Raw genomic sequence first — 24,816 nt, forward strand, 5'->3', positions numbered from 1 at the left:
GAAAACCAGGGTGGGTCTGGCTGAGGTCAACCCACCACAACAAGCATAACCTACGCTCCAAGCGGGGCCTCACCAGGGTTCCCTGGGGCTGTGCAGCCAGGATGTGGGATGCACTGGGGTCCCTGCATGGGCTCAGGGGAGGGCCCGTGCAGACACCCAACACCCAGCGCAGAGGGACTGAGGTGGTGCCTGTGGGCTGACAGTGGGGCAGAGTGTGACAGATGCGCTCGACCCCTTGACCCGACTGTTTCGGTTTCCCAAGTAACCGTTACGCATGATGGAGCCCTGGTTTCCTGGGAATGGCTGGACACCTGCCTGCTGATGGGAGGTAGTGAATGAATTCCTTGCTTTGCTTTGTTTGTGTGTGCGGCTTTGGCTTCACCTATTAAACGGTCTTTATCTCAACCCATGAGTTTTCTCACTTTTACTCTCCTGATTCTCTCCCCCATCCCACCGGGGGGGAGTGAGTGAGCGGCTGTGTGGTGCTTAGTTGCTGGCTGGGGTTAAACCACGACACCGCCACAGGGTGCTGCAGAGCTCTGGGCACTCACCCCACAGCCCCAGCCCCTCTGAAGGGCACAGCAGCTCCTGTCTCAGCCTCCCCATCAGCCCCAGGGCTGGAGGCTCACCATGGCATGAGGAAATGGAGGTTAGAGAAACTGCAGGAAGCATGGCCTCTGGTCCAGGACATGCCCACCACAGACTGACTCTGCCCCATCATTGTCAGCCCCTCTCCCCACACCAGCACAGGAGTCCTGGCCAGGGGACAGAGCAGCCTGCCCCGAGAGGGTGCCTGCAGAAAGAGGTTTCTCTTTCTCATGGATTCCTCCCTGCAGCCATAGAAATGCTCCCTTGCTCTTCTCCACAGTCATCCCTGCTCTCCAGAGAGCCTTCCCCCAGGTCAGCACGTCTGTGCCAGCCTCGCTGGATATTCCTGGCTCCCTGTCTGTGCTACCTGCAAGGCCCCAAGCTGGCGGTGCTGCTCTGCAGAGGGAGGGGGCTGTGGTGCCCTGGGGCCATGGAGTGACCCTGCACTGGCCATGCTGGTCAGGGTCAGAAGCAGACCCAGCTGGAGCAGGATCACTGCTGCTGAGCCCTTTTCCATCATCCCTGATTGCTCAGGAGCCAAGGACAGGGCTGGGCGGGACCATAGGGTGTCTCTAATGGCACACCAGGCAGGGGATGGCTGCACTGGATCCAGCCCATGGGGTTTCCAAGAGGTTGCCCTGAAACACTCTCCAGTCTCATGGCCCTTTGCCTGCTGTCTCCTCACAGCCTCTCCTGGCATTGCAGGGCCCTTGTTAGCCTGTGGGCTCCTCACGTTCACCTTTTCCTCCAGGACACTCCTCCTTGGATGGTCACTCATTTTATGAGGTGCCACTCACCGCCCACCCAGACTCACACACTGTCCCTGGAGATCCCCTGAGCTCTCCTGGCAGCTCTCGGTTCCTCTTCAGGATGGCATCTGCCATCAGCCCCACTGCAGGTGGGACAGCACCAGGCAGATAAGTCAAAGACCAGTTGTTCTTTCAGTGGACATATGCAACCAAGAAGGGAGGTCTTCATCCATGCCTTGGTCCCTAACACATCACTGTGGGACTCTCAGATTGTCACCCTGAATCCATCAAGAACGCCAGAAGAGCAAAAGTCCTTTTGAAGGGAGAACCCTATTGGGTGTATTCCTGACACCAGCTTTGGAAGAGGCGTCCAGCCTTCTGGCCCTGTCCTGAGGAGCCCCTTTGGTTATGATGGTGCTTGCATGGAGACCAGCTCCGATAGAGTGGTTCACGTGGCCTGCTCCTGCTCTCAGCCACAGGGATGCCACCGTACAGATAACAGGACTGTCACAAGTTGCACCAGACCTTAGGGGCAGCACAACTAAAAGGGCACAGCAGAACAGCGTGGAATTGAGGAGAGACCAGCACTGAAAAAGCCATGTTCTGCTGCTGTCCTTGGCCACGGCTCCAGGAAAGCAGCAGGCCCAACTCACAGGCAGCAGAGGGATAGTGCCCACCAGGGCTGCTCCTCCGTCAGGCAGCTGGGCATTTGTCCCCTGAACCCCTCCTGCAGGCTGGGGCTGTTCTCCCAGCTCCAGAGCAGATGTGAAGAGATGGGAGCTGAGACAAATAATTTTCTACTGGTTTCTTTATTGAGTTTATCTAAATGGGGAGCCCGGATCCATAGGTACATGAGGACTTTGGGTCAAGAAAAGGCAGGTAGGAGGCCAAGAATAATATTATCACAGGCATCAACAAAAAACCAACCCCCCAAATATCCCACAAAGGAAAAATAAAGACACGTACGAAGAAAAGTCAGTCCAGGCTATTCCTGTGATACTGTGGGAGCCCGAGTGGGACAATGGGCACCTTCTTAATATGAAGTAGCTTGTAATCGAATAGTTTCCACACTGCATCCTTCGTTTCCTTGTTCCTCATGCTGTAGATGAGGGGGTTCACTGCTGGAGGCACCACCGAGTACAGAACTGCCACCACCAGATCCAGGGATGGGGAGGAGATGGAGCGGGGGCTTCAGGTAGGCAAACATGCCAGTACTGACAAACAGGGAGACCACGGCCAGGTGAGGGAAACACGGGGAAAAGGCTTTGTGGCGTCCCTGCTGTGAGGGGATCCTCAGCATGGCTTTCAAGATCTGCACATAGGACAGCACAACGAAAACAAAACACCCAAAGGCTAACAAAGAACTTAAAATAAGGAGCCCAGCTTCCCTGAGGTAGGCGTCTGAGCAGGAGAGCTTGAGGATCTGTGGAGGTTCACAGAAGAACTGGTCCACAGCATTGCCTTGGCAGAGGGGGAGTGAGAATGTATTGGCAGTGTGCAGAAGAGCATAGAGGAACCCAGTGCCCCAGGCGGCTGCTGCCATGTGGACACAAGCTCTGCTGCCCAGGAGGGTCCCGTAGTGCAGGGGTTTCCAGATGGCAGCAAAACGGTCATAGGCCATGACAGTGAGAAGGGCACACTCCAAGGAAGAAGAAAACCAGAAAGATCTGGACAGCACATCCCATGAAGGAGATGGCCCTGGTGTCCCAGAGGGAATTGGCCATGGTTTTGGGGAGAGTGGTGGAGATGCAGCCCATGTCAAGGAGGGAGAGGTTGAAGAGGAAGAAGTACATCGGGGTGTAGAGTTGGTGGTTGCAGGCTACAGCAGTGATGATGAGGCCATTGCGCAGGAGGGCAGCCAGGTAGATGGCCAGGAAGAGCCAGAAGTGCAAGAGCTGCAGCTCCTGTGTTCCTGCGAATGCCAGGAGAAGAATTTCACTGATGGAGCTGCTGTTGGACATTTGCTGTTTCTTGACATGGGGGCACTACTCAGAAAATGAAAGGACAGGTTAAAATCAAGACAGACTCCTCTGAGCAAAACCACTCCATTTTTCATCGCAATACCCTCCAAGTGAAGTGCATTTCCTTTCTCTGGTCTGCGCTGGCTGAGTGTGGTGTACCGAGCAGGACCTCTGCTCATGTGCTGCTGAGGAGTCAGCTTTGCTCTGCTGCAGTGGCTACATGGGAGCTGGTTTGTGACAGCTCCATTGCTCTCAAGGGATGTCAGACGTAATCCACCTTTAATGGAAAAGTGCAATATCTGCACTCGTGACTCCGAAGAGTGTGGGCTGCAGAAAAGAGGCTTAGCAAGTCTTTATAATAATTTTGTTTGTGTTTTTTATTTTGCACCATCACAACCACTGGGTATCCTATTTAGGGATAGAAATCCTCATTTTTATGACTGAAAATGTAAGAGTCTTGAGACAGGACATACAAAAGGGCTCAGATATTTGTAGCTTAGTGCAGAGTCAGGAGAGCTGCAGTGCTACAGAATCATGGAATCATAGAATCATTTAAATTACAAAAGATCTTTAAGATCATCAAGTCCAACCGTTCATGTAGCACTGCCAAGTCCACCACTAAACCATGTTCCTAAGCACCACGTCCACACGTCGTTCCAGGATGGGAACTCAACCACTTCCCTGGGCAGCCTGTTCCAATGCCTGACTACCCTTTCGGGGAAGAAATCTTCCCTAATATCCAATCTAAACCATTTCCTCTTGTCCTATCACTTGTTACTTGGGAGAAGAGACTGACTCTCACCTCACTACAGCCTCCTTTCAGGTAGTTGTAGAGAGCAATAAGGTCTCCCCTCAGCCTCCTTTTCTCCAGGCTAAACAACCCCAGCTCCCTCAGCCGCTCCTCATAAGACTTGTGCTCCAGACCCTTCACCAGCTTCGTTGCCCTTCTTTGGACACGCTCCAGCACCTCAATATCCTTCTTGTAGTGAGGGGCCCAAAACTGAACACAGTACTCAAGGTGCGGCCTCACCAGTGCCGAGTACAGGGGAACCATCATTTCCCTGGTTCTGCTGGCCACACTATTCTTGATACAGTCCAGGATGCCACTGGCCCTCTTGGCCACCTGGGCACACTGCCGGCTCATATTCAGTCAGCTGTCAACCAACACCTCCAGGTCCTTTTCTGCCAGGCAGCTCTGCAGCCACTCCTCCCCCAGCCTGTAGCGTTGTGTGGGGTTGTTGTGACCCAAGTGCAGGACTCGGCACTGAGCCTTGTTGAATCTCATGGAGCTGGCTCCGGCCCAATGATCCAGCCTGTCCACATCCCTCTGTAGAGCCTTCCTGCCCTCCAGCAGATCAACACTCCTGCCGAACTTGGTGTCGTCGGCAAATTTACTGAGGGTGCACTCGATCCCCTCATCCAGATTATTGATAAAAGATATTAAGCAGAAGTAGGCCCAATACTGAGCCCTGGGGAACACCGCTTGTGGCCGGCCACCAACTGGATTGAACTCTGTTCACCACCACTCTTTGGGCCTCATCATCCAGCCAGTTTTTTACACAGCAAAGAGTACGTGGGCCCAAACCATGAGCCGCTACTTTCTCCAGGAGAATGCTGTGAGAAAAGGTGTCAAAGGCTTTACTGAAGTCCAAGTAGACAACATCCACAGCCTTTCGCTCATCCACTAAGCAGGTCATCTTGTCATAGAAGGAGATCAGGTTAGTCAAGCAGGACCTGCCTTTCATAAACCCATGCTGACTGGGCCCGATCCCCTGGTTGTCCTGTACGTGCCACGTGATGGCACTCAGGATGATCTGGTCCATAACCTTCCCTGGCCCCGCAGTCAGGCTGACAGGCCTGTAGTTCCCCAGGTCCTCCTTCCGGCCCTTCTTGTAGATGGGCCTCATATTTGCTAACCTCCAGTCGACTGGCACCTCCCCACTTAGCCAGGACTGCTCATAAATGATTGGAAGTGGCTTGGTGAGCACTTCTGCCAGCTCCCTCAGTACCCTCGGGTGGATCCTATCTGGCCCCATAGACTTTGTGTGTGTCTACATGGTGTAGCAGGTCGCTGACCATTTCCCCTTCCGTTATGGAGGCTTCTTTCTGCTCCCCATCCCTGTCTTCCAGCTCAGGGGGCTGGGTACCCTGAGAACAACTGGTCTGACTATTAAAGACGGAGGCAAAGAAGGCATTAAGTACCTCAGCCTTTTCCTCATCCTTTGTCACTATCCAGTAAAGGATGGAGAGTCTCCTTAGCCCTCCTTTTGTTGCTAATGTATTTATAGGAACTTTTTTTTACTGCCTTTTACGGCAGTAGCCAGATTAAGTTCTAGTTGGGCTTTGGCCCTTCTAATTTTCTCCCTGTGTAACCTCACAACATCCCTGTAGTCCTCCTGAGTTGCCTGCCCCTTCTTCCACAGATCAGAACTCTCCTTTTATTCCTGAGTCCCAGCCAAATCTCTCTGAGCTCTGAGCTCTCTCTGCCCACCAGTCTTTTTTCCCATCTGTGCTGCCCTTTCGCTTGTGCTGCCTTGGAGATGACTTCACATGCAAATTTCTCTTTAAAAACCCCAAACAACTGAACTCGTATGGCAGCAGGGGAGCACTGGTTCAATGGGCAGATCTGTAATCTCTGTCCCAGCCCAGAGACGGAGTTGCGATGAAGAGGGCAGGACAGCACTCCTCACAGAGCAAAGGAAAGGACCCTGAGAGGAGGGTGCCAACCCCCAAGGAAAGGCTCAGCACTCCCTAGGATCCTACAGGAGAGCTGTGCCTTTCTGGGGGCAGCTCGCAAGCCCAGCAGGACAGGCAAAGCAGAGAGTCAGGGGTCCCGAAGATGACATGTTGCAAAGAGAGAGCCAGATCATTGCCCAGCAGACAACGCCCAGAAGACATCTACAGCGAAAGACAACAAGAGAGCTGCCGGAGAGCGCCTTCCCCCACTGCTTGTTTGCAGTTTCCCCCACCCCTTGCCCCTGTCTCTGCTGCCTGGAGCTGTCCCTGCCAGGAGCTGTTTCTCTGGCCCCAAGCCTCCTCCCTGTCAGTGCTCACAGAGCCCATCCCACCCACTGTGTGCTCAGCTCTGCCCTGCAGGCACCTCCCAGCAGCAGGGCACTGCCCAGGGGCATCTCTGTGTGTGCAGGCTCTGATGGGAACCTCAGAGCAAACCTGATGAGGCTGGAAAAGTGATACTGATGCTGTCTGTAAGCCACGGTATGTTGACTTCTGATACTGCCTGGTTTATTCACTTTGAAGAGTAAAAGAGTTGCAATTTCAGTGCCTCCTCCAGAACTGAGACATGAATTTCCCATTGCGCACCCAGATAGCCCAGAGCAGAAGACTGAAAGAACAGGATCCTTCCCTTTTGGGTAGCCCCTGTCTTGCTCTGCTTCTTGGAAAGTCTTCTCCTGGGAATGCCCTGTAGGGATCTGCTGCTGTGAGCAGCCATGACTTATGCAGCACCCACTCGAGAGCAGGACCCTGCCCTGCCAGGGGGTCGCTCCTTCTACCCACAGCTTCTCCCCGCAGCTCAGTGGGGAGCTCCCCGGGCAGGCTGAGTGCTGACCCTGGCAGGCAGCAGAGTCCCTGCCCCAGCACACAGCCCCTGGGGAGCAGGGACCCTGCTCTGAAGGACGGCCCTGGGCACCCCTGGCTGAACACCCATATGCACACCTCCACAACCATCCCCAGGAGAAGGCAGCCGTCATGTTATGTTCCTCTGATGGTGCAGCAGGGAAGCTGTGCTCTGGAGCACATCCTTCTCCTCTACATTAGAGAAACTAAGAGAGTAATACTGACAGATCCCATAGGCTGTGGGATGTGCCAGCTTTTGATGGTCCTTCCAGGAACTGAAGCTGCATTGCCCTACAACCAGAGACTTACCACATAGAGGGCTGTGAAGATTTCTCCTCCAGTGAGCTCTCCTCCCACTCCCACCTGCCTTTAAGCTCCCTCAGCCTCGCAGATCTCCTCTCGGTGCCTGCGGGCAGTGCCCCCAGCCCTACCCCTGGGCAGAGCTCTCTCTGCAGGGCTGCCCACTTGCCATCAGTTCCCTCCATGCCAGAAGCCCAGCCCAGCTCAGCAGCAGAGGCCCAGCCCAAGGCAGCACTTTCTCTGCCCCTCTGGGCTCCCTCCAGGTGTCCCTGGGGCTCTAAGGGCTGACAGCTCCTGAGAGGCAGCAGGGTCTCTCCTGGGGAGCGGGGGCTGACACAGACTGATGTCATCACTGCCTGTCCCTCTCTGAATGCTGGAGAGATGGATTTTAGAAGTGGCATTTTCCCAAACATGGCGTGGTGGTCTACGAGAGGTGTAAATGTTCCCATCCCTTTACCCCTCTCCCACTCTCCCCATCCCATTGCCAGGCGGGACACCCTGGCAGTGACAGGCAGAGATAATTTCCCCCCAGCATAGGGCTGGGATTCAGCAGAGCCCATAAGGTTTCTCCTCTCTGGTGAGGAGGCCAGAGACTGCAGTGGGGTTCAGCTCTCCCCCATGCACCCCACAGACCCATAGCACCTGGGATTCCTCTTGCTTCAGCTCAGCGTGCACAAAATAGGTGCCTGCAGATCAGCCCCTGCCCTGAGCACCTGCTGGGATCCATGGGGATGGGGGGGGTGGCAGTCAGCTGCTCTCACACAAAGTCCTGGTGGCATTTGAGGTGCCAGGGGTGGTCCAAGACTTGTGGATGTGTCTGCAAGCTGTGATGGAGCATACCTGGGACAGCCACACCTGCCTGAGCATCAGCTGTGGGGCTGGTGGGGAGGGTCCCTTGGCCACCTCAGATTATACCCAGTGTTTAGGGCATCTGAACGTCTGTCAGACCCACATTGCCATGGCAGCTGCTGGACTTTGAGCTGACCAAGAGGAGGAGTGCACGAGAAGGAGGGTCAGATGTGTCTTGCAGCACCATCCACTGCACTCCCTAGAGCTCAGCTCACTGCAAAATTCAGGCACGTGCACATCCCTGCAGTGAAGGCACCTACCTTGTTTCAAGGCTCTGTTTTAAATGGCATCAGAAAGGCCTCTAGTGCCATGCCAGGGGAGGCTGGGGTGCCCAGTGAAACTGCCTGTGGCTCGCAATCATGGCACAGGACCTCCAGGAAAGCCATGTCCCACTGGAGTGGGGGCTGGGCAGACACAGCAGGGCCTCCCAAAGGAGTCCGGTGCCTTTGTGCCAGCACCTGAATGCCAACACCCTGGCAAGGAGGCAAGGTCCATCTCGTCTACACCCACATGTGCTGCGAGATTGGGAGGCACCAGGGTCTCCACTCATGTCCCTGTACTCTCAACCCCTGACAGTTCTCTCCTCTCCTCTCCTCTACCTGCCTACCTGATGATAGTGAAAAAAACCCCATGCCACTGATGTCCACAGGCTGGCTGGAGTGCAGGCTTACCTCACCTAGGGACTTTCTCAGGGGTACCTTGTGTTCCTGGAGATTGGCACAAGGTGCTGCCGAGTCTGCTCAGGCAGCAAACTTCTCTCTTGCCAAGGCCATCACAGCCCAGGCCTGTGTTTCTCTGCCTCGGGGACTGCAGGGTTTGTTGTCTTCATGAGCACCTCATTTCATCATTACATTGCCACCTGCCATCCTTTCCAGCACATCTTTGCTCTGAAGCAAAGCCTTTGGATATGCGGGGTCCTGGGTGCTTGGTTCCAGTTTTCTCCATGAGAAGCCTTTGCTGAGCTGCTGCAACCGGAGTGTGCACCAATGCCCTCAGCCTGGGACACAGGCAGGAGCATCTGGAGCCCCTTACTCCATCACGGAGCTTCTGAGGGAACCACGGCAGTGACGTGGTGGGACAGGTTGCACAGCGTTGGGTACTGCCATGGATAGACACAGGATCTTTAGGAGACACTGGGGGGTGGTTGGTGAGGGTGGGAGACTGAGACCGGGGCATGCCCGCTATGAAGAATGGAGCAGATCGAATGTATGGTGGGGCAGAAGACAGGCTGCATGAGCATTTGTGGGTGAGGAACAGAGGACAAACCAGCGAAGATGACATGAAGGTGGGAGTTAGAACCACTCAGTCAGGGTGAGGAAGTGGACAAAGTCTTCTGTAGGCAGCCCGAAGAAGTCCCCAGATCAGCGACCCTTGCACTCACTGGATGCGCAAAGTGCGTGGGTGCAAACAGTCCCATGGGGTCCTGGAGAGTCTCGGGGTCAACTTCTTCTCCCAGCTTCCAAGCTGGCCAAGAGGGTGAGTCAGGGCCGGTCAGGGATGTTGAAGTGCCAGCCTTGGCTGTGGTGACTGTGGAGACCAGCAGAGCTCAGGTTTGGGTTCTCTCTCTCAGAGAAGCAGACATTGTCCTGCTCAGGGCTCTGGTAGTAGGAGATCCCATGGAGAGGAAGCTCTGAAAGGGAAAAATCTATGAAAGCTGAGAGGCCTTTAAGGACATCTTCCTCCAGGCACAGGAAGGGTCTGTCCTGATACGCAGGGAAACAACCCTTCACCTCAGGAAACCCACTGAGCTGAACAGGAACCTCATGGCTGAGCTCCAGTGCCAAAGCCAGCATGCAGGAGGTGGAAGCAGGGAGAGGCTCCAAAGGAGGAGTTTAGAAACGTTGTCTGGAGAAATAAGGATTGTGTTAGGAGAGTCAAAGCTCCCCAAAAGGTCAAGCTTGCAAGGGATGTCAAAGGGCAACAAGGTAAGCTGCTACATCTTCCTTAACCATGACAAAACCAAGGAAAGGTGAAGTGGGCCACTGCTGAATTTAGGAAGAGTAGATGCAGCTCGGTCTGAAGTACACGATGTCTTCTTTTCCTCTGTCTTCACCAGCAAGCTCTCCCAGGTCTTTGTGCCCTCAGGCAGGACTCAAGGAGGAGGAGAACAACCAGCAGTGGACGAGGATCAGGTCAGGGGCTCCTTAAGCAAACTCACCCCTTTGGAGTCTACTGAGCGGATGGGCTGCATCCAAGGGCGCTCTTTCTCTGCAGTCCCAGGATGGGATGTTAGCAAGCAGAAGGCCAAGGGACATGACACTGGAGAGTGATCCATGACACCCTAGCTGAAACACCCCATGTCAGGTTTAGTGCAGCAGCCAAACGCAGAGGCATATGGAAATGTGTCAGGGTCCTACTGAGCACCTTCGTTGGTCACAGGCCAATTGGGAAGTGGAAGAGGGAAAGGGGCTGAGCAGCAGTGATCCCTGCCTGGCTGGGTCTGCTTCTGACCCTGACCAGCATGGGCAGTGCAGGGCCACCCCATAGCCCCAGGGCACCACAGTCCCCTTGCTCTGCAGAACAGCACCGCCAGCTCAGGACCCAGTGGGGAGCGTGGCCAAGGGTGCGGGAACGGCTGGCCAGGCCAGCATGGACACACTCACCTGGGGAAAGGCTCCCTGGGGAGAAGGGGTGTCCAGGGAGAAAAGCAGGGCACCATGGTTGTGGAGGGGAGAAATAAAAAGAGCACCCCGTTCCTGTGCCCAGAGCTCTGCAGCACCCTGTGGCTGGCATTGCCATGGGGCCAGCCCAGGCTGGGCTGCTCTCCTGGGATGGGATGGGATGGGATGGGATGGGGAGAGGGCAGAGGAGGTGGGGAGAGCTGGGGAGGGGCTGGGCTGGAAAGTTCCCAGGAAACGAAAACACCAGCGTACAGCTCAGCTGTGTGAGTGTGGAGGGTGGGGGCATGCAGCAGTGTCCTCACACAGCCAGGCCTGGCAGAGACCTGAAGGGCCAGCAGAGCAGGACCTGGTCTGTGCCATAGTCCCTGCACACCGCGAGCAAGCTGCCCCAGGGCAATCATCACAGACCTCCACCTATTCTGTCTTCAGAAACCTCTCTAAGGGAAAGATTCACTGAGTCATATAATAAATCGTGTCTGAAGAGAGCCCTGAACATCATCTTGCCTCACTCTCCTGCTCAAGGCAGGGTGAACCAGATGAGGTTGTTCAAGGCCTCCGCCCAGCTTTACATCATCCAGAAAGGAGCTGAAAGTGCGCTCCATCACATCATCCAGGGCGATAATAAAGACCTTCAAGAGTGTTGGCCCAAGTGCTGGTCACTGAGGGAAGCCTTCAGCAGCTGGCTGCACATAGGACTTTGTACCACTGGTGACATTTGGGCTTGATCATGCAGCCAGCTTCCCACCCAATGTCCACTTCTTCAGCCCAGATAGCACTAATCTGGCTATAAGGACACCACGGGAGACCAAGGCCTTGCAAAATTCCATGTACACAACATGCCTTTCTTTCCCCTGCCCGTTATGGTTCAGCAATCCCTTTCTTGTCCTTCAAGTGCCTGGAAACCGCTGCAGGAGGACGTGTCCCATCCCCTTCCCAGGGACAGAGGTAGGCTGACTAGCCTGTAATTCTCCCAGTTCCCATTCCTGCCCTTCCTCAAGATGGGATTGATGTCTGCCTTTTCCAGGGACCTCAGAACCTCTCTGATGGCTCTGGCACTTTTGAGAGCACAATCCAGAATCACGGGCAAGGGTGACTTGGCAGACAGGAGCCCTTGCAAGGAGCCTGTCCCAGGCAGCTGAGATGAATCTCACTGGTCCAGTAGGGTTTGTTCCTGGAGTCACACACAGAAAGGGCAGGGTTCTGTCAGGCGTCCACATCTGAGCTGGCCTCGTGGACTCCTTATGCACCCAGGGGTGTTCAGAGACAGAGTCTTTCCCTCTTACACGCAGAGGCAGGGCACTGCAGGAGTCATAGGGACTCTCTGGCCTCCTGCTGCCACTGCCAGAGGCTGGGAGGCACCTCAGCCCTGCGGTGTATCGCCCTGCTCTGCATTCATCTGAGCTGCCCCTCGTCATGAGGAATGGACACAGGGAGCTCAGCTCAAGGACGCACATCCTAGTGCTGCATTCAGGTGGTTTCCCATGGGATGTTGCTCCCAATGTGAAGTGACCTCGAGGCACTGTCTGTCCCACAGGCCTTCATGGAACCCCAAGGAATAGCTGATGGCATTTGTGCTCACTCAGGTTCATCTCAGCTCACGTACGTGATGTGCATGTTTACATCTCCTAGGTACAATGCAAACATGGACTTCTGACCTACTCATTCGGTGATCTTCTACGGAGGGTCAAAGAACCTCTGCCAGCTGGGGTGAGAGGCCAGTGCTGGCAATGGTGGTTGTGAGGGGCTAGTGCAGGATGATTGCCCTGGGGCAGCTTCCCCAGGGTGCGCAGCGAAACTGGGCACAGAGCAGACCCAGCTCTGCTGGTCCTTCAGGTCTCTCTCAGGGGTCCTGGCTGTGCGAGGATGCTGCTGAGGGCCCCAACCCAGCACACTCACATTCTTTAGCTGTATACTGATGTTTCCATGTACAGGCCATATTCTTGGGCATAGTCTTGAGAAAAACTTTGGAGGAAGACCTAAGCCTTCAGGCACTGTCTGAGGAGATCACCTTTCTTTATGGAAATGCTGTTATGGACGCCAGCTCTGTCACAGAAGTGCCCATTGCCTGTCCCTCCCTGTGGTCACAGGACTACCACGCAGCACAATTGTGACCAAGCTGCCAAAGCACTCAGGTCTTGCACCAACAGGAAGTATCAGAAAGAGAGTGTGGAAGTGGAAAGAGAACAGCCCTGGAAGACCAAGGGCTGGTGTTCCCTGGCAGTGCTGCTGTGCTGGGACTCTTTTCCTTCCACCCATGCACACAGGAACTGTCCCTGCAGCTCCAAAAGCCCTTGGAGGAAGGATGTCAGGGAAGAAGTCAGGAAAGGCCTTTATTTTGTTTAAAAACACAGGGAGCACAGGTTCTCATTTACACAGCCAGTCAGAAAATAAAGGCAGACAGTGAATTAGGAAGGGGATGACTACATTATCACAAGCAAAAAACCACCACCAACAACAAAATACAGAAGACAGGCTGGGCCTGTAATGAGTTACATTATACCTGCTATGCAGAAGATGATGGGCAGTTTATTGCTTCAGAAAAACAGCCAGTTACCAGCTTCCACACTGCATCCTTGAGCTGCTGGTTCCTCATGCTGTAGATGAGGGGGTTTACTACTGGAGGCACCACCAAGTACAGAACGGCCACCACCAGATCCAGGGATGGGGAGGAGATGGAGCGGGGGCTTCAGGTAGGCAAACATGCCAGTGCTGATAAACAGGGAGACCACGGCCAGGTGAGGGAGGCACGTGGAAAAGGCTTTGTGGCGTCCCTGCTCGGGGGGGATCCTCAGCACGGCCCTGAAGATCTGCACATAGGACAGCACAATGAAAACAAAACACCCAAAGCCCACAAAGACACTACCCACAAGAAGCCCAGCCTCCCTGAGGTAGGCATCTGAGCAGGAGAGCTTGAGGATCTGTGGGATTTCACAGAAGAACTGGTCCACAGCATTGCCTTGGCAGAGGGGGAATGAAAATGTATTGACAGTGTGCAGAAGAGCATAGAGGAACCCAGTGCCCCAGGCAGCTGCTGCCATGTGGACACAAGCTCTGCTGCCCACGAGGGTCCCATAGTGCAGGGGTTTGCAGATGGCCACGTAGCGGTCATAGGCCATGATGGTGAGAAGAGAATACTGTGCACCAAACAGGAGGAATACAAAGAAGACCTGAGCAGCACATCCTGTGTAGGAGATGTACCTGGTGTCCCAGAGGGAATTGGCCATGGCTTTGGGGAGAGTGGTGGAGATGGAGCCCAGATCGAGGAGGGAGAGGTTGAGGAGGTAGAAGTACATGGGGGTGTGGAGGCGGTGGTCACAGGCTATGACTGTGACGATGAGGCCGTTGCCCAGAAGGGCAGCCAGGTAGATGCCCAGGAAGAGCCAGAAGTGCAAGAGCTGCAGCTCCTGTGTGTCTGCGAATGCCAGGAGAAGGAAGTGGGTGATGGAGCTGTTGTTGGACATCTGCTGTCTCTGGGCATGGGGATCTGTTCGAGGAGGTAAAGGAAGGGAGAAGTTAGGGCAGACTGCTTTCAAAAAAATCTATTCAAATTCTTACAGAAAGCCCCCAAAGAGCCTTTCACTTTTCAGGATGAGCTTTGGTGAGCTCTGGTTTGTGCTGGCTGACGGTGCCCTGAGGGAACAGGAGGCTCTGCTGGGGGCTCTGCAGGAGTCAGTCCTGCCCTACACCACTTGGTAAATAGGAACCGGGCTGATCTCAGAATAAATCCACTCATGATATCAAAGAGCTTTTCAGCATTGTCACACCCAGTTCACCTGACTGCAGAGTAGAGCTGTGGGGATTTTTTTGTCTTCTGTTGTAGTTGGCCCAGCACAGCTGAGGAGTGGTTTGAATGCAGCAATGCCTGGCATTTCTGCTGCGCTGCAAGGGAAACCTTGTGGGTGCAGAGATTGGGCACAGGGACTGTCCCTTAGTGCAGAGTGAGGACAGCCGCTCTGCCCATCAGCCCTGCTCTCAGCTGCCCTGTGCTGGCAGCTCTTCCACCTGGAGGACTATTGCACTCGGGTGTTCCTCCCAAAAGAAAGAGGCCACTGCTGGGAGCAGGGGAATCCAGTTTCCCAGTGCAGATCTCCAAACCCTCAACCCATCTCATCGCACCTGAGGAGGATCTCAGCTCTGCCCTCCCAGCCAGGGACACAGAGGGCTCATGACAGCTGCCCACATGCAGCCACCCAGCAGCATCTCAATGGCCTTAGCACCGAGGTGTCTTCTCCAGGGGGCTCGTGCCAAACACAGAGATGCCCTGGGAGAGCTGTGCCCTACGGGAGGGCAGCCTGCAGCCCAGCAGGACCCAAGGACAGAGTCAACTCTCCTACATTAGTTATGTCCTGAAGGGAGGGTGAGATCAGTGCCAGCCGCACACACTGCAGTACCCAGAGCCCCACAGGTGAACAGGGTGCGAGCTGGATGCTTTTCCTCCATGGCCATATGTGCATGACAGCACACGCAGCGTTGGTGTCTGAGCTGCACTTGAATCCTCACCCCCCACACCAGTGAGTGTACCAGTAGGAAGAAGGGAGGCAGGAAGAAGAGGAGAACATGCCAAAGGAGCCCTGCCAAGACGGGCAGAAGTGGGAGACACAGTCACACACTTAAGTTTTAACTCTCTTTGGTGGTCAGGCTGCTGGGAAGGTAAATCATGAGCATGTCTCCATGCCATTAAGGGCATAAGCTCTGCTCTGTGAGTGAGGAGACCAGGCGGTTGCTCAAAGGAAATCATCGGCATGGCAGGGGATGGCAGGGAGATGCCTGATCCCCACATCTCCTCTCTCGCCTTGTTCACAGAGCCCATCCCATCTCTTGTGTGCTCAGCTCTGCCCTGCAGGCACCTCCTGGCAGCAGGGCACTGCCCGGGGCATCTCTGTGTGTGCAGGGGCTAAGGAGCAGCTCAGACAAGTCCTAACAAGGTCTGAGGTCTCATTGCATGCTCCAGAGCAGAGAAATAAATTCCCATCTCCCACTACCCACCCAGTCAACTATGAGTGGAAAACCTCAAAGCAAATCCTTCTTCCCTTGCAGGTAATCACCTACCTTGACATCCATCTTTAGAATGACCCTCTGCAAATGTCCTCTGGGTGATGTAGAAGTCTGAGCAGCCCTGACCCACGCTGCACCCTCTGGACAGCAGAATGATCCTGCCCTGCAAAGGGTCACTGCTTCCACCCTCAGCTTCTCCCCACAGCTCCTTGGGGAGATCCCTGGGCCAGCTGAGTGCTGACCCTGGCAGGTTGCAGAGTCCCTGCCATGGTGCACAGCCCCCAGGTGTGCAGGGACCCTGCTTGGAAGGACAGTCCTGGGTACCCCTGAATGCACACCCCTGCAGCCATCCCTGGGAGAAGGCAGCTGTCATGTTCTGTCCTCTGACATTGTGGCAGGGTATCCCTGCTTTGGAGCATGTCCTTCTCCACAGTAGAGAAACCCTGAGAGCCACCCTGCCAATTCCTATCTGCAGCACGATGTGCCAAGTCTAGGAGACTCCTCCAAGACACTCATGTGCAGTGCCCTGCTGCCAGAGACTTACTGTGTTCAAGGTGGTGAAGGTTGCTCGTCCAGTGAGCTCCCAGCATCACCCCACCCCAGTCAGCCTGTAACATCCCTCTTACTTCTCCCATCTCCCCTCACTGCCTGCAGGCAGTGCCCTCAGCCCTGCTGCGCTTTGCAGAGGAGCTGCTCCTGGGCAGAGCTGTCTCTCTGCAGTGCTGCCCACTTGCCAGCAGCTCCCTCCATCCCAGGAGCCCAGCCCAGCTCAGCAGCAGAGGCCCAGCCCAAGGCACCACTTTCTCTGCCCCTCTGGGCTCCCTCCAGGTGTCCCTGGGGCTCCAGGGGAACCTGCTGGGAAACAGGCTGAAGTCATCACTGATAATTCCCTCCCTCAGCTGCGGAGAGACACTTCCAGCAGAGTCACTTTAAGCAGTGTCATTTCTCTTGGCATGCACATCCCCTTCTTTTTGTCCCATCATTAGGCAGGACACCCAGGAAGGTGACAAGGAAAGATCTAATTTCTTCAAGCTGGGGACTTATCCTCAGTTCAATGAAATAGGCATTTCATGCTGGGTCTTTAGACCTGGAGCTAGAAAGATATGCAGCTCTGTTTTGTCCATGCCATCTCTCTGCTCTGAAGAAAAGCTTTTGCACAGATGGGGTATTGGATGCTTTGTACCAGGGTTCCTTACAGCAAGTCAGATCTTGCCTGGTTGCACAGCTTTGTTGCTTCAGCCCAAATGTGCAGCAGTGCCCTCAGCCAGGGGCACAGGCAGGCAGAGCTGGAGCTGTTCCTGAGCAGACAGAGCTGTGACATGGAGGCAGAGCTCAGGACAGCTGCTCTTCAAGGACAGCATCCTCCAAGCTCCGCAAGGGTCCAGACTGAAACTCAGTCTGAATTTGAAAGGCAATTGAAGGGCACCATAAGGAGGGTTTACTGCTTCAGGAACAGTTAAAGGAAAATCAAAGATCCTGTGTGGCCAGTGCTGAATTCAGTAAGACCAGGTGTAGATAAATGTGAGATTCTGTGTGTCCTCTTTGCCTCAGTCTTCCCCAGCAAGGTCTCCCAAGCCTCTGTGACTCAGGGCAGGACTCTGGAGGAGATCAACCAGCAGCAGATGGGAAATCAATTCAGGGATCACTTGAGCAAATGCTTCCCAGTCTATGGGACAGGAGGGGCAGCACCACAGGGAGCTGAGTGAGCAGGCCAATGGCACAGCCAGGCCACTCTCCAGCATCTTCAAAGTCCATGGAGTCTGTGCAAAGTCCCTGACAATGGGGAAAATGCAATCATTGCAAGCACCTTTCAAAAATGCCCAAATGATGCACAGAGGAACGAAAGGCTGTGCCCCAGATCGTGTTCACTTGGATCCCACTTCTGGGTGTCTGAAAGACAAGGGACCGGATTCACCCAGGGGAGCTTGTCTCTCGCCATCCCCTTTGCTTTCTGTGCTGAAAGGACATTACTGCTGGACCCTGGGAGAGCAGTGCTTGTCTTTTGACGTGGAAGTCAGTGAAGTTCTCAACATCACCCCCCTCCAATATTCTTGTGCCCAAGTTAGGATATTCTGCTCTGCCTGGGTGGATGTGGAGATGGGTAAATAAGCAGACAGATTGTTGGGCTCAGAAGGCCTTTATCTATGTGTGGTACTCTGCCTGGAGGCACCTAGCTAGTAGGTTCCTGCAGGGGTCTGTCCTGCCACCTGCCCTGTTTAATGTGTGTTTAATGACCTGGAGGGGATGAGAGGGTGTTTTTTCGTAACATTTGTACAAGACACCATATTGAGGAGAGCAGACCTGCCACCGCAAAGGACAAAGATAGGCCAGAGGGATGGGCAAAATGTAACATCGTGATTTCCTATAAAGACAAATTTGAAGTCCTGCCTTGAGGTGCACTAATCCCATGCAATGACAGAGGCCAGCGGCTGTGTGGCTGGGTAGCAGCTCTGTGGGAAAGGCTCTGGTGGTCCTTGGATTTCATTACGCAAAACGGGAGCCATCAGCAAAGAAGCGTCTTCCTGGGGGCTTCAGATGGGACCTCAGGAAAAACTGACTAGGAGGGTGATGCTGCACTGCAGCAGGACACCCAGAGCCTCTCTGTGATCTCCATCTTTGGAGGTTTTCAGCTTTCAGCTCTACAAAGTCACAGCCAACCTGACCCACATGTGGTGGTTCCCCACCCTTTGGTGGGAGCCTGGACCGGACACCCCCAGTAGTCCCTTTTCCCACCATCTGTTCCACGCGCTTGTGGCTTGCAGTGTGCCCCAGGAGAAAGGATTCAGCTGGAAGTGAGGGTCTCTCCAGCACTGGCTCCCGGGACAATTCAGGGTGGAATTGTTCTGTACTCAGGAGGTCTCTAGTCCTACCTTTGGTTCCCAGCAGGGCCAGCTCTGAGGTCCAAGCAGGTTGCTCAATGAATGTCAGCATCCCGGTACGCAGTCTGCACATGAGCCAGGCATCAATGTCACCATTGCAGCAATGGAGATGAGGCACTGGACCAGCTCCCTGTACCCAGGAATAGGTGTGCCATGCCTCCTGAGATTCCTGGGAACACCTCAGCATTTTGTCCAGATAAGCGTACCTTTTCTTTAGATGTCCTGGCAAAACCTCAGAAAACCACAGCATGGAGACCACGGTGTGATGTTCCTCCTAGTCATGGACTGCCCTACATCCACTGGATAGAGAAGGGACAGGCCTTGCCCCACTGCAGAGCTGGCAATCAGTTCCTTGCACCAAGACACCAAATCTGCCTGCGATGCTGCCACGTCTCTGACACACACTCACTCTGAATGGGGATGGCTTTCCTGTACAGGACCATCGCTGTCCCTGCCAAATGCATGTGGCTGCGTATGAGAGCCTTGGCACCTCACATGACATTATGGGCCTGGAAATGGCATTACATGGAATAACTGCCCTGAATTTGATCAGGCAACGTGAGAATGTTCTTCACGCCACCACCATGAGTCAATGGAGATCTAGTAAACGTGGCTGATGAAAAGACAGAGGCAAACTTAGCTCTGCCTATGGTACATGACTCCATTTCAGCAGATGAATCCCTGCATAGGCTGCCCAGAACGTAACAAATAGAGACAGGTTCTATCGTCCTGAAAGGGGGCATCTGATGTCATTTCATTTGGCCAAAGATTCCCCACCAGCCTCCAAGAAGATGTCTCCAGATGCTGCCCTGTCTCTCAGCATTGCTCCACAAGGGCTTGCAGCTGGCTCCATGTACCTTGGAGCACCTCTGGAACTTCAGGTGTCACCAGGTCTTTGCATCTGAACACCTCAGTCCTGGCCTCCATCTCCGTTAATGAGCATGGGAGCTGAGCCAAGGAGCTCACATGCAGGTGCCTCTTGTGTGCGCCCCTGAACTGAGGCAAGAGGAATCCACGCCTGTGGGTTTGTGGTCTGCATGGGGGGACGCTGAGGACTACAGACATGGAATGGGGGCTGAATCCCTTCCCTCAGCAATGGTAAATGAGATCATTCCCTGTCCTTGCCTGGGTGTCCTGCCTAAAGATGGGAAAATGATAAGGTGGTTCTTGGACCTAACTCTTCTTCAGATGGGAGAAATGACACTGGTGGAAAGCAGTGTCACTCCCCAGATGAGGCAGGGAACAGCAGTGATGCCTTCAGCCTGTTTCCCAGCAGGTTCCCCTGGAGCCCCAGGGACACGGGGAAGGAGCCCAGAGGAAGAAAAGAAAGTGGTGCCTTGGGCTGGGCCTCTGCTGCTGAGCTGGGCTGGGCTTCTGGCATGGAGGGAGCCGATGGCAAGTGGGCACGAGAGACAGCTGTGCCCAGGAGCAGGGCTGAGGGCACTGCCTGCAGGCACCGAGAGGAGGCACTGAAATTGCAACTCTTTTACTCTTCAAAGTGAATAAACCAGGCAGTATCAGAAGTCAACATACCGTGGCTTACAGACAGCATCAGTATCACTTTTCCAGCCTCATCAGGTTTGCTCTGAGGTTCCCATCAGAGCCTGCACACACAGAGATGCCCCTGGGCAGTGCCCTGCTGCTGGGAGGTGCCTGCAGGGCAGAGCTGAGCACACAGTGGGTGGGATGGGCTCTGTGAGCACTGACAGGGAGGAGGCTTGGGGCCAGAGAAACAGCTCCTGGCAGGGACAGCTCCAGGCAGCAGAGACAGGGGCAAGGGGTGGGGGAAACTGCAAACAAGCAGTGGGGGAAGGCGCTCTCCGGCAGCTCTCTTGTTGTCTTTCGCTGTAGATGTCTTCTGGGCGTTGTCTGCTGGGCAATGATCTGGCTCTCTCTTTGCAACATGTCATCTTCGGGACCCCTGACTCTCTGCTTTGCCTGTCCTGCTGGGCTTGCGAGCTGCCCCCAGAAAGGCACAGCTCTCCTGTAGGATCCTAGGGAGTGCTGAGCCTTTCCTTGGGGGTTGGCACCCTCCTCTCAGGGTCCTTTCCTTTGCTCTGTGAGGAGTGCTGTCCTGCCCTCTTCATCGCAACTCCGTCTCTGGGCTGGGACAGAGATTACAGATCTGCCCATTGAACCAGTGCTCCCCTGCTGCCATACGAGTTCAGTTGTTTGGGGTTTTTAAAGAGAAATTTGCATGCGAAGTCATCTCCAAGGCAGCACAAGCGAAAGGGCAGCACAGATGGGAAAAAAGACTGGTGGGCAGAGAGAGCTCAGAGCTCAGAGAGATTTGGCTGGGACTCAGGAATAAAAGGAGAGTTCTGATCTGTGGAAGAAGGGGCAGGCAACTCAGGAGGACTACAGGGATGTTGTGAGGTTACACAGGGAGAAAATTAGAAGGGCCAAAGCCCAACTAGAACTTAATCTGGCTACTGCCGTAAAAGGCAGTAAAAAAAAGTTCCTATAAATACATTAGCAACAAAAGGAGGGCTAAGGAGACTCTCCATCCTTTACTGGATAGTGACAAAGGATGAGGAAAAGGCTGAGGTACTTAATGCCTTCTTTGCCTCCGTCTTTAATAGTCAGACCAGTTGTTCTCAGGGTACCCAGCCCCCTGAGCTGGAAGACAGGGATGGGGAGCAGAAAGAAGCCTCCATAACGGAAGGGGAAATGGTCAGCGACCTGCTACACCATGTAGACACACACAAAGTCTATGGGGCCAGATAGGATCCACCCGAGGGTACTGAGGGAGCTGGCAGAAGTGCTCACCAAGCCACTTCCAATCATTTATGAGCAGTCCTGGCTAAGTGGGGAGGTGCCAGTCGACTGGAGGTTAGCAAATATGAGGCCCATCTACAAGAAGGGCCGGAAGGAGGACCTGGGGAACTACAGGCCTGTCAGCCTGACTGCGGGGCCAGGGAAGGTTATGGACCAGATCATCCTGAGTGCCATCACGTGGCACGTACAGGACAACCAGGGGATCGGGCCCAGTCAGCATGGGTTTATGAAAGGCAGGTCCTGCTTGACTAACCTGATCTCCTTCTATGACAAGATGACCTGCTTAGTGGATGAGCGAAAGGCTGTGGATGTTGTCTACTTGGACTTCAGTAAAGCCTTTGACACCTTTTCTCACAGCATTCTCCTGGAGAAAGTAGCGGCTCATGGTTTGGGCCCACGTACTCTTTGCTGTGTAAAAAACTGGCTGGATGATGAGGCCCAAAGAGTGGTGGTGAACAGAGTTCAATCCAGTTGGTGGCCGGCCACAAGCGGTGTTCCCCAGGGCTCAGTATTGGGCCTACTTCTGCTTAATATCTTTTATCAATAATCTGGATGAGGGGATCGAGTGCACCCTCAGTAAATTTGCCGACGACACCAAGTTCGGCAGGAGTGTTGATCTGCTGGAGGGCAGGAAGGCTCTACAGAGGGATGTGGACAGGCTGGATCATTGGGCCGGAGCCAGCTCCATGAGATTCAACAAGGCTCAGTGCCGAGTCCTGCACTTGGGTCACAACAACCCCACACAACGCTACAGGCTGGGGGAGGAGTGGCTGCAGAGCTGCCTGGCAGAAAAGGACCTGGAGGTGTTGGTTGACAGCTGACTGAATATGAGCCGGCAGTGTGCCCAGGTGGCCAAGAGGGCCAGTGGCATCCTGGACTGTATCAAGAATAGTGTGGCCAGCAGAACCAGGGAAATGATGGTTCCCCTGTACTCGGCACTGGTGAGGCCGCACCTTGAGTACTGTGTTCAGTTTTGGGCCCCTCACTACAAGAAGGATATTGAGGTGCTGGAGCGTGTCCAAAGAAGGGCAACGAAGCTGGTGAAGGGTCTGGAGCACAAGTCTTATGAGGAGCGGCTGAGGGAGCTGGGGTTGTTTAGCCTGGAGAAAAGGAGGCTGAGGGGAGACCTTATTGCTCTCTACAACTACCTGAAAGGAGGCTGTAGTGAGGTGAGAGTCAGTCTCTTCTCCCAAGTAACAAGTGATAGGACAAGAGGAAATGGTTTAGATTGGATATTAGGGAAGATTTCTTCCCCGAAAGGGTAGTCAGGCATTGGAACAGGCTGCCCAGGGAAGTGGTTGAGTTCCCATCCTGGAACGACGTGTGGACGTGGTGCTTAGGAACATGGTTTAGTGGTGGACTTGGCAGTGCTACATGAACGGTTGGACTTGATGATCTTAAAGATCTTTTGTAATTTAAATGATTCTATGATTCCATGATTCTGTAGCACTGCAGCTCTCCTGACTCTGCACTAAGCTACAAATATCTGAGCCCTTTTGTATGTCCTGTCTCAAGACTCTTACATTTTCAGTCATAAAAATGAGGATTTCTATCCCTAAATAGGATACCCAGTGGTTGTGATGGTGCAAAATAAAAAACACAAAGAAAATTATTATAAAGACTTGCTAAGCCTCTTTTCTGCAGCCCACACTCTTCGGAGTCACGAGTGCAGATATAGCACTTTTCCATTAAAGGTGGATTACGTCTGACATCCCTTGAGAGCAATGGAGCTGTCACAAACCAGCTCCCATGTAGCCACTGCAGCAGAGCAAAGCTGACTCCTCAGCAGCACGTGAGCAGAGGTCCTGCTCGGTACACCACACTCAGCCAGCGCAGACCAGAGAAAGGAAATGCACTTCACTTGGAGGGTATTGCGATGAAAAATGGAGTGGTTTTGCTCAGAGGAGTCTGTCTTGATTTTAACCTGTCCTTTCATTTTCTGAGTAGTGCCCCCATGTCAAGAAACAGCAAATGTCCAACAGCAGCTCCATCAGTGAAATTCTTCTCCTGGCATTCGCAGGAACACAGGAGCTGCAGCTCTTGCACTTCTGGCTCTTCCTGGCCATCTACCTGGCTGCCCTCCTGCGCAATGGCCTCATCATCACTGCTGTAGCCTGCAACCACCAACTCTACACCCCGATGTACTTCTTCCTCTTCAACCTCTCCCTCCTTGACATGGGCTGCATCTCCACCACTCTCCCCAAAACCATGGCCAATTCCCTCTGGGACACCAGGGCCATCTCCTTCATGGGATGTGCTGTCCAGATCTTTCTGGTTTTCTTCTTCCTTGGAGTGTGCCCTTCTCACTGTCATGGCCTATGACCGTTTTGCTGCCATCTGGAAACCCCTGCACTACGGGACCCTCCTGGGCAGCAGAGCTTGTGTCCACATGGCAGCAGCCGCCTGGGGCACTGGGTTCCTCTATGCTCTTCTGCACACTGCCAATACATTCTCACTCCCCCTCTGCCAAGGCAATGCTGTGGACCAGTTCTTCTGTGAACCTCCACAGATCCTCAAGCTCTCCTGCTCAGACGCCTACCTCAGGGAAGCTGGGCTCCTTATTTTAAGTTCTTTGTTAGCCTTTGGGTGTTTTGTTTTCGTTGTGCTGTCCTATGTGCAGATCTTGAAAGCCATGCTGAGGATCCCCTCACAGCAGGGACGCCACAAAGCCTTTTCCCCGTGTTTCCCTCACCTGGCCGTGGTCTCCCTGTTTATCAGTACTGGCATGTTAGCCTACCTGAAGCCCCCGCTCCATCTCCTCCCCATCCCTGGATCTGGTGGTGGCAGTTCTGTACTCGGTGGTGCCTCCAGCAGTGAACCCCCTCATCTACAGCATGAGGAACAAGGAAACGAAGGATGCAGTGTGGAAACTATTCGATTACAAGCTACTTCATATTAAGAAGGTGCCCATTGTCCCACTCGGGCTCCCACAGTATCACAGGAATAGCCTGGACTGACTTTTCTTCGTACGTGTCTTTATTTTTCCTTTGTGGGATATTTGGGGGGTTGGTTTTTTGTTGATGCCTGTGATAATATTATTCTTGGCCTCCTACCTGCCTTTTCTTGACCCAAAGTCCTCATGTACCTATGGATCCGGGCTCCCCATTTAGATAAACTCAATAAAGAAACCAGTAGAAAATTATTTGTCTCAGCTCCCATCTCTTCACATCTGCTCTGGAGCTGGGGGAACAGCCCCAGCCTGCAGGAGGGGTTCAGGGGACAAATGCCCAGCTGCCTGACGGAGGAGCAGCCCTGGTGGGCACTATCCCTCTGCTGCCTGTGAGTTGGGCCTGCTGCTTTCCTGGAGCCGTGGCCAAGGACAGCAGCAGAACATGGCTTTTTCAGTGCTGGTCTCTCCTCAATTCCACGCTGTTCTGCTGTGCCCTTTTAGTTGTGCTGCCCCTAAGGTCTGGTGCAACTTGTGACAGTCCTGTTATCTGTACGGTGGCATCCCTGTGGCTGAGAGCAGGAGCAGGCCACGTGAACCACTCTATCGGAGCTGGTCTCCATGCAAGCACCA

General features: G+C 54.0%; 1 protein-coding gene and 2 pseudogenes across 3 annotated transcripts in view; all 3 read right to left on the reverse strand.

Annotated features, from left to right (window-relative positions):
* The window catches only part of LOC309603480 (olfactory receptor 14J1-like), a gene marked incomplete at both ends in the record, with an annotated part of 35,266 nt that extends 31,968 nt beyond the window's left edge, over positions 1 to 3,298 (reverse strand). The window contains one exon of the mRNA XM_082338317.1: positions 3,005 to 3,298. Coding sequence (XP_082194443.1) covers positions 3,005 to 3,298 — 294 coding nt within the window. The remainder of the gene's footprint in view (positions 1 to 3,004) is intronic.
* Positions 1 to 24,816, reverse strand: part of LOC309603484 (olfactory receptor 6B3-like) — a 229,030-nt pseudogene that overhangs the window by 192,688 nt on the left and 11,526 nt on the right. The gene's annotated exons all lie outside the window — the stretch shown is intronic.
* On the reverse strand, positions 13,148 to 14,105 carry LOC309603482 (olfactory receptor 14C36-like; annotated as a pseudogene). Its single transcript has one exon. The product of its transcript is annotated as an olfactory receptor 14C36-like (transcript).

Source organism: Platalea leucorodia (genome assembly GCF_965183815.1).
Source record: "Platalea leucorodia genome assembly, contig: HAP1_HAP1_SCAFFOLD_102, whole genome shotgun sequence".
NCBI lineage: Eukaryota > Metazoa > Chordata > Aves > Pelecaniformes > Threskiornithidae > Platalea > Platalea leucorodia.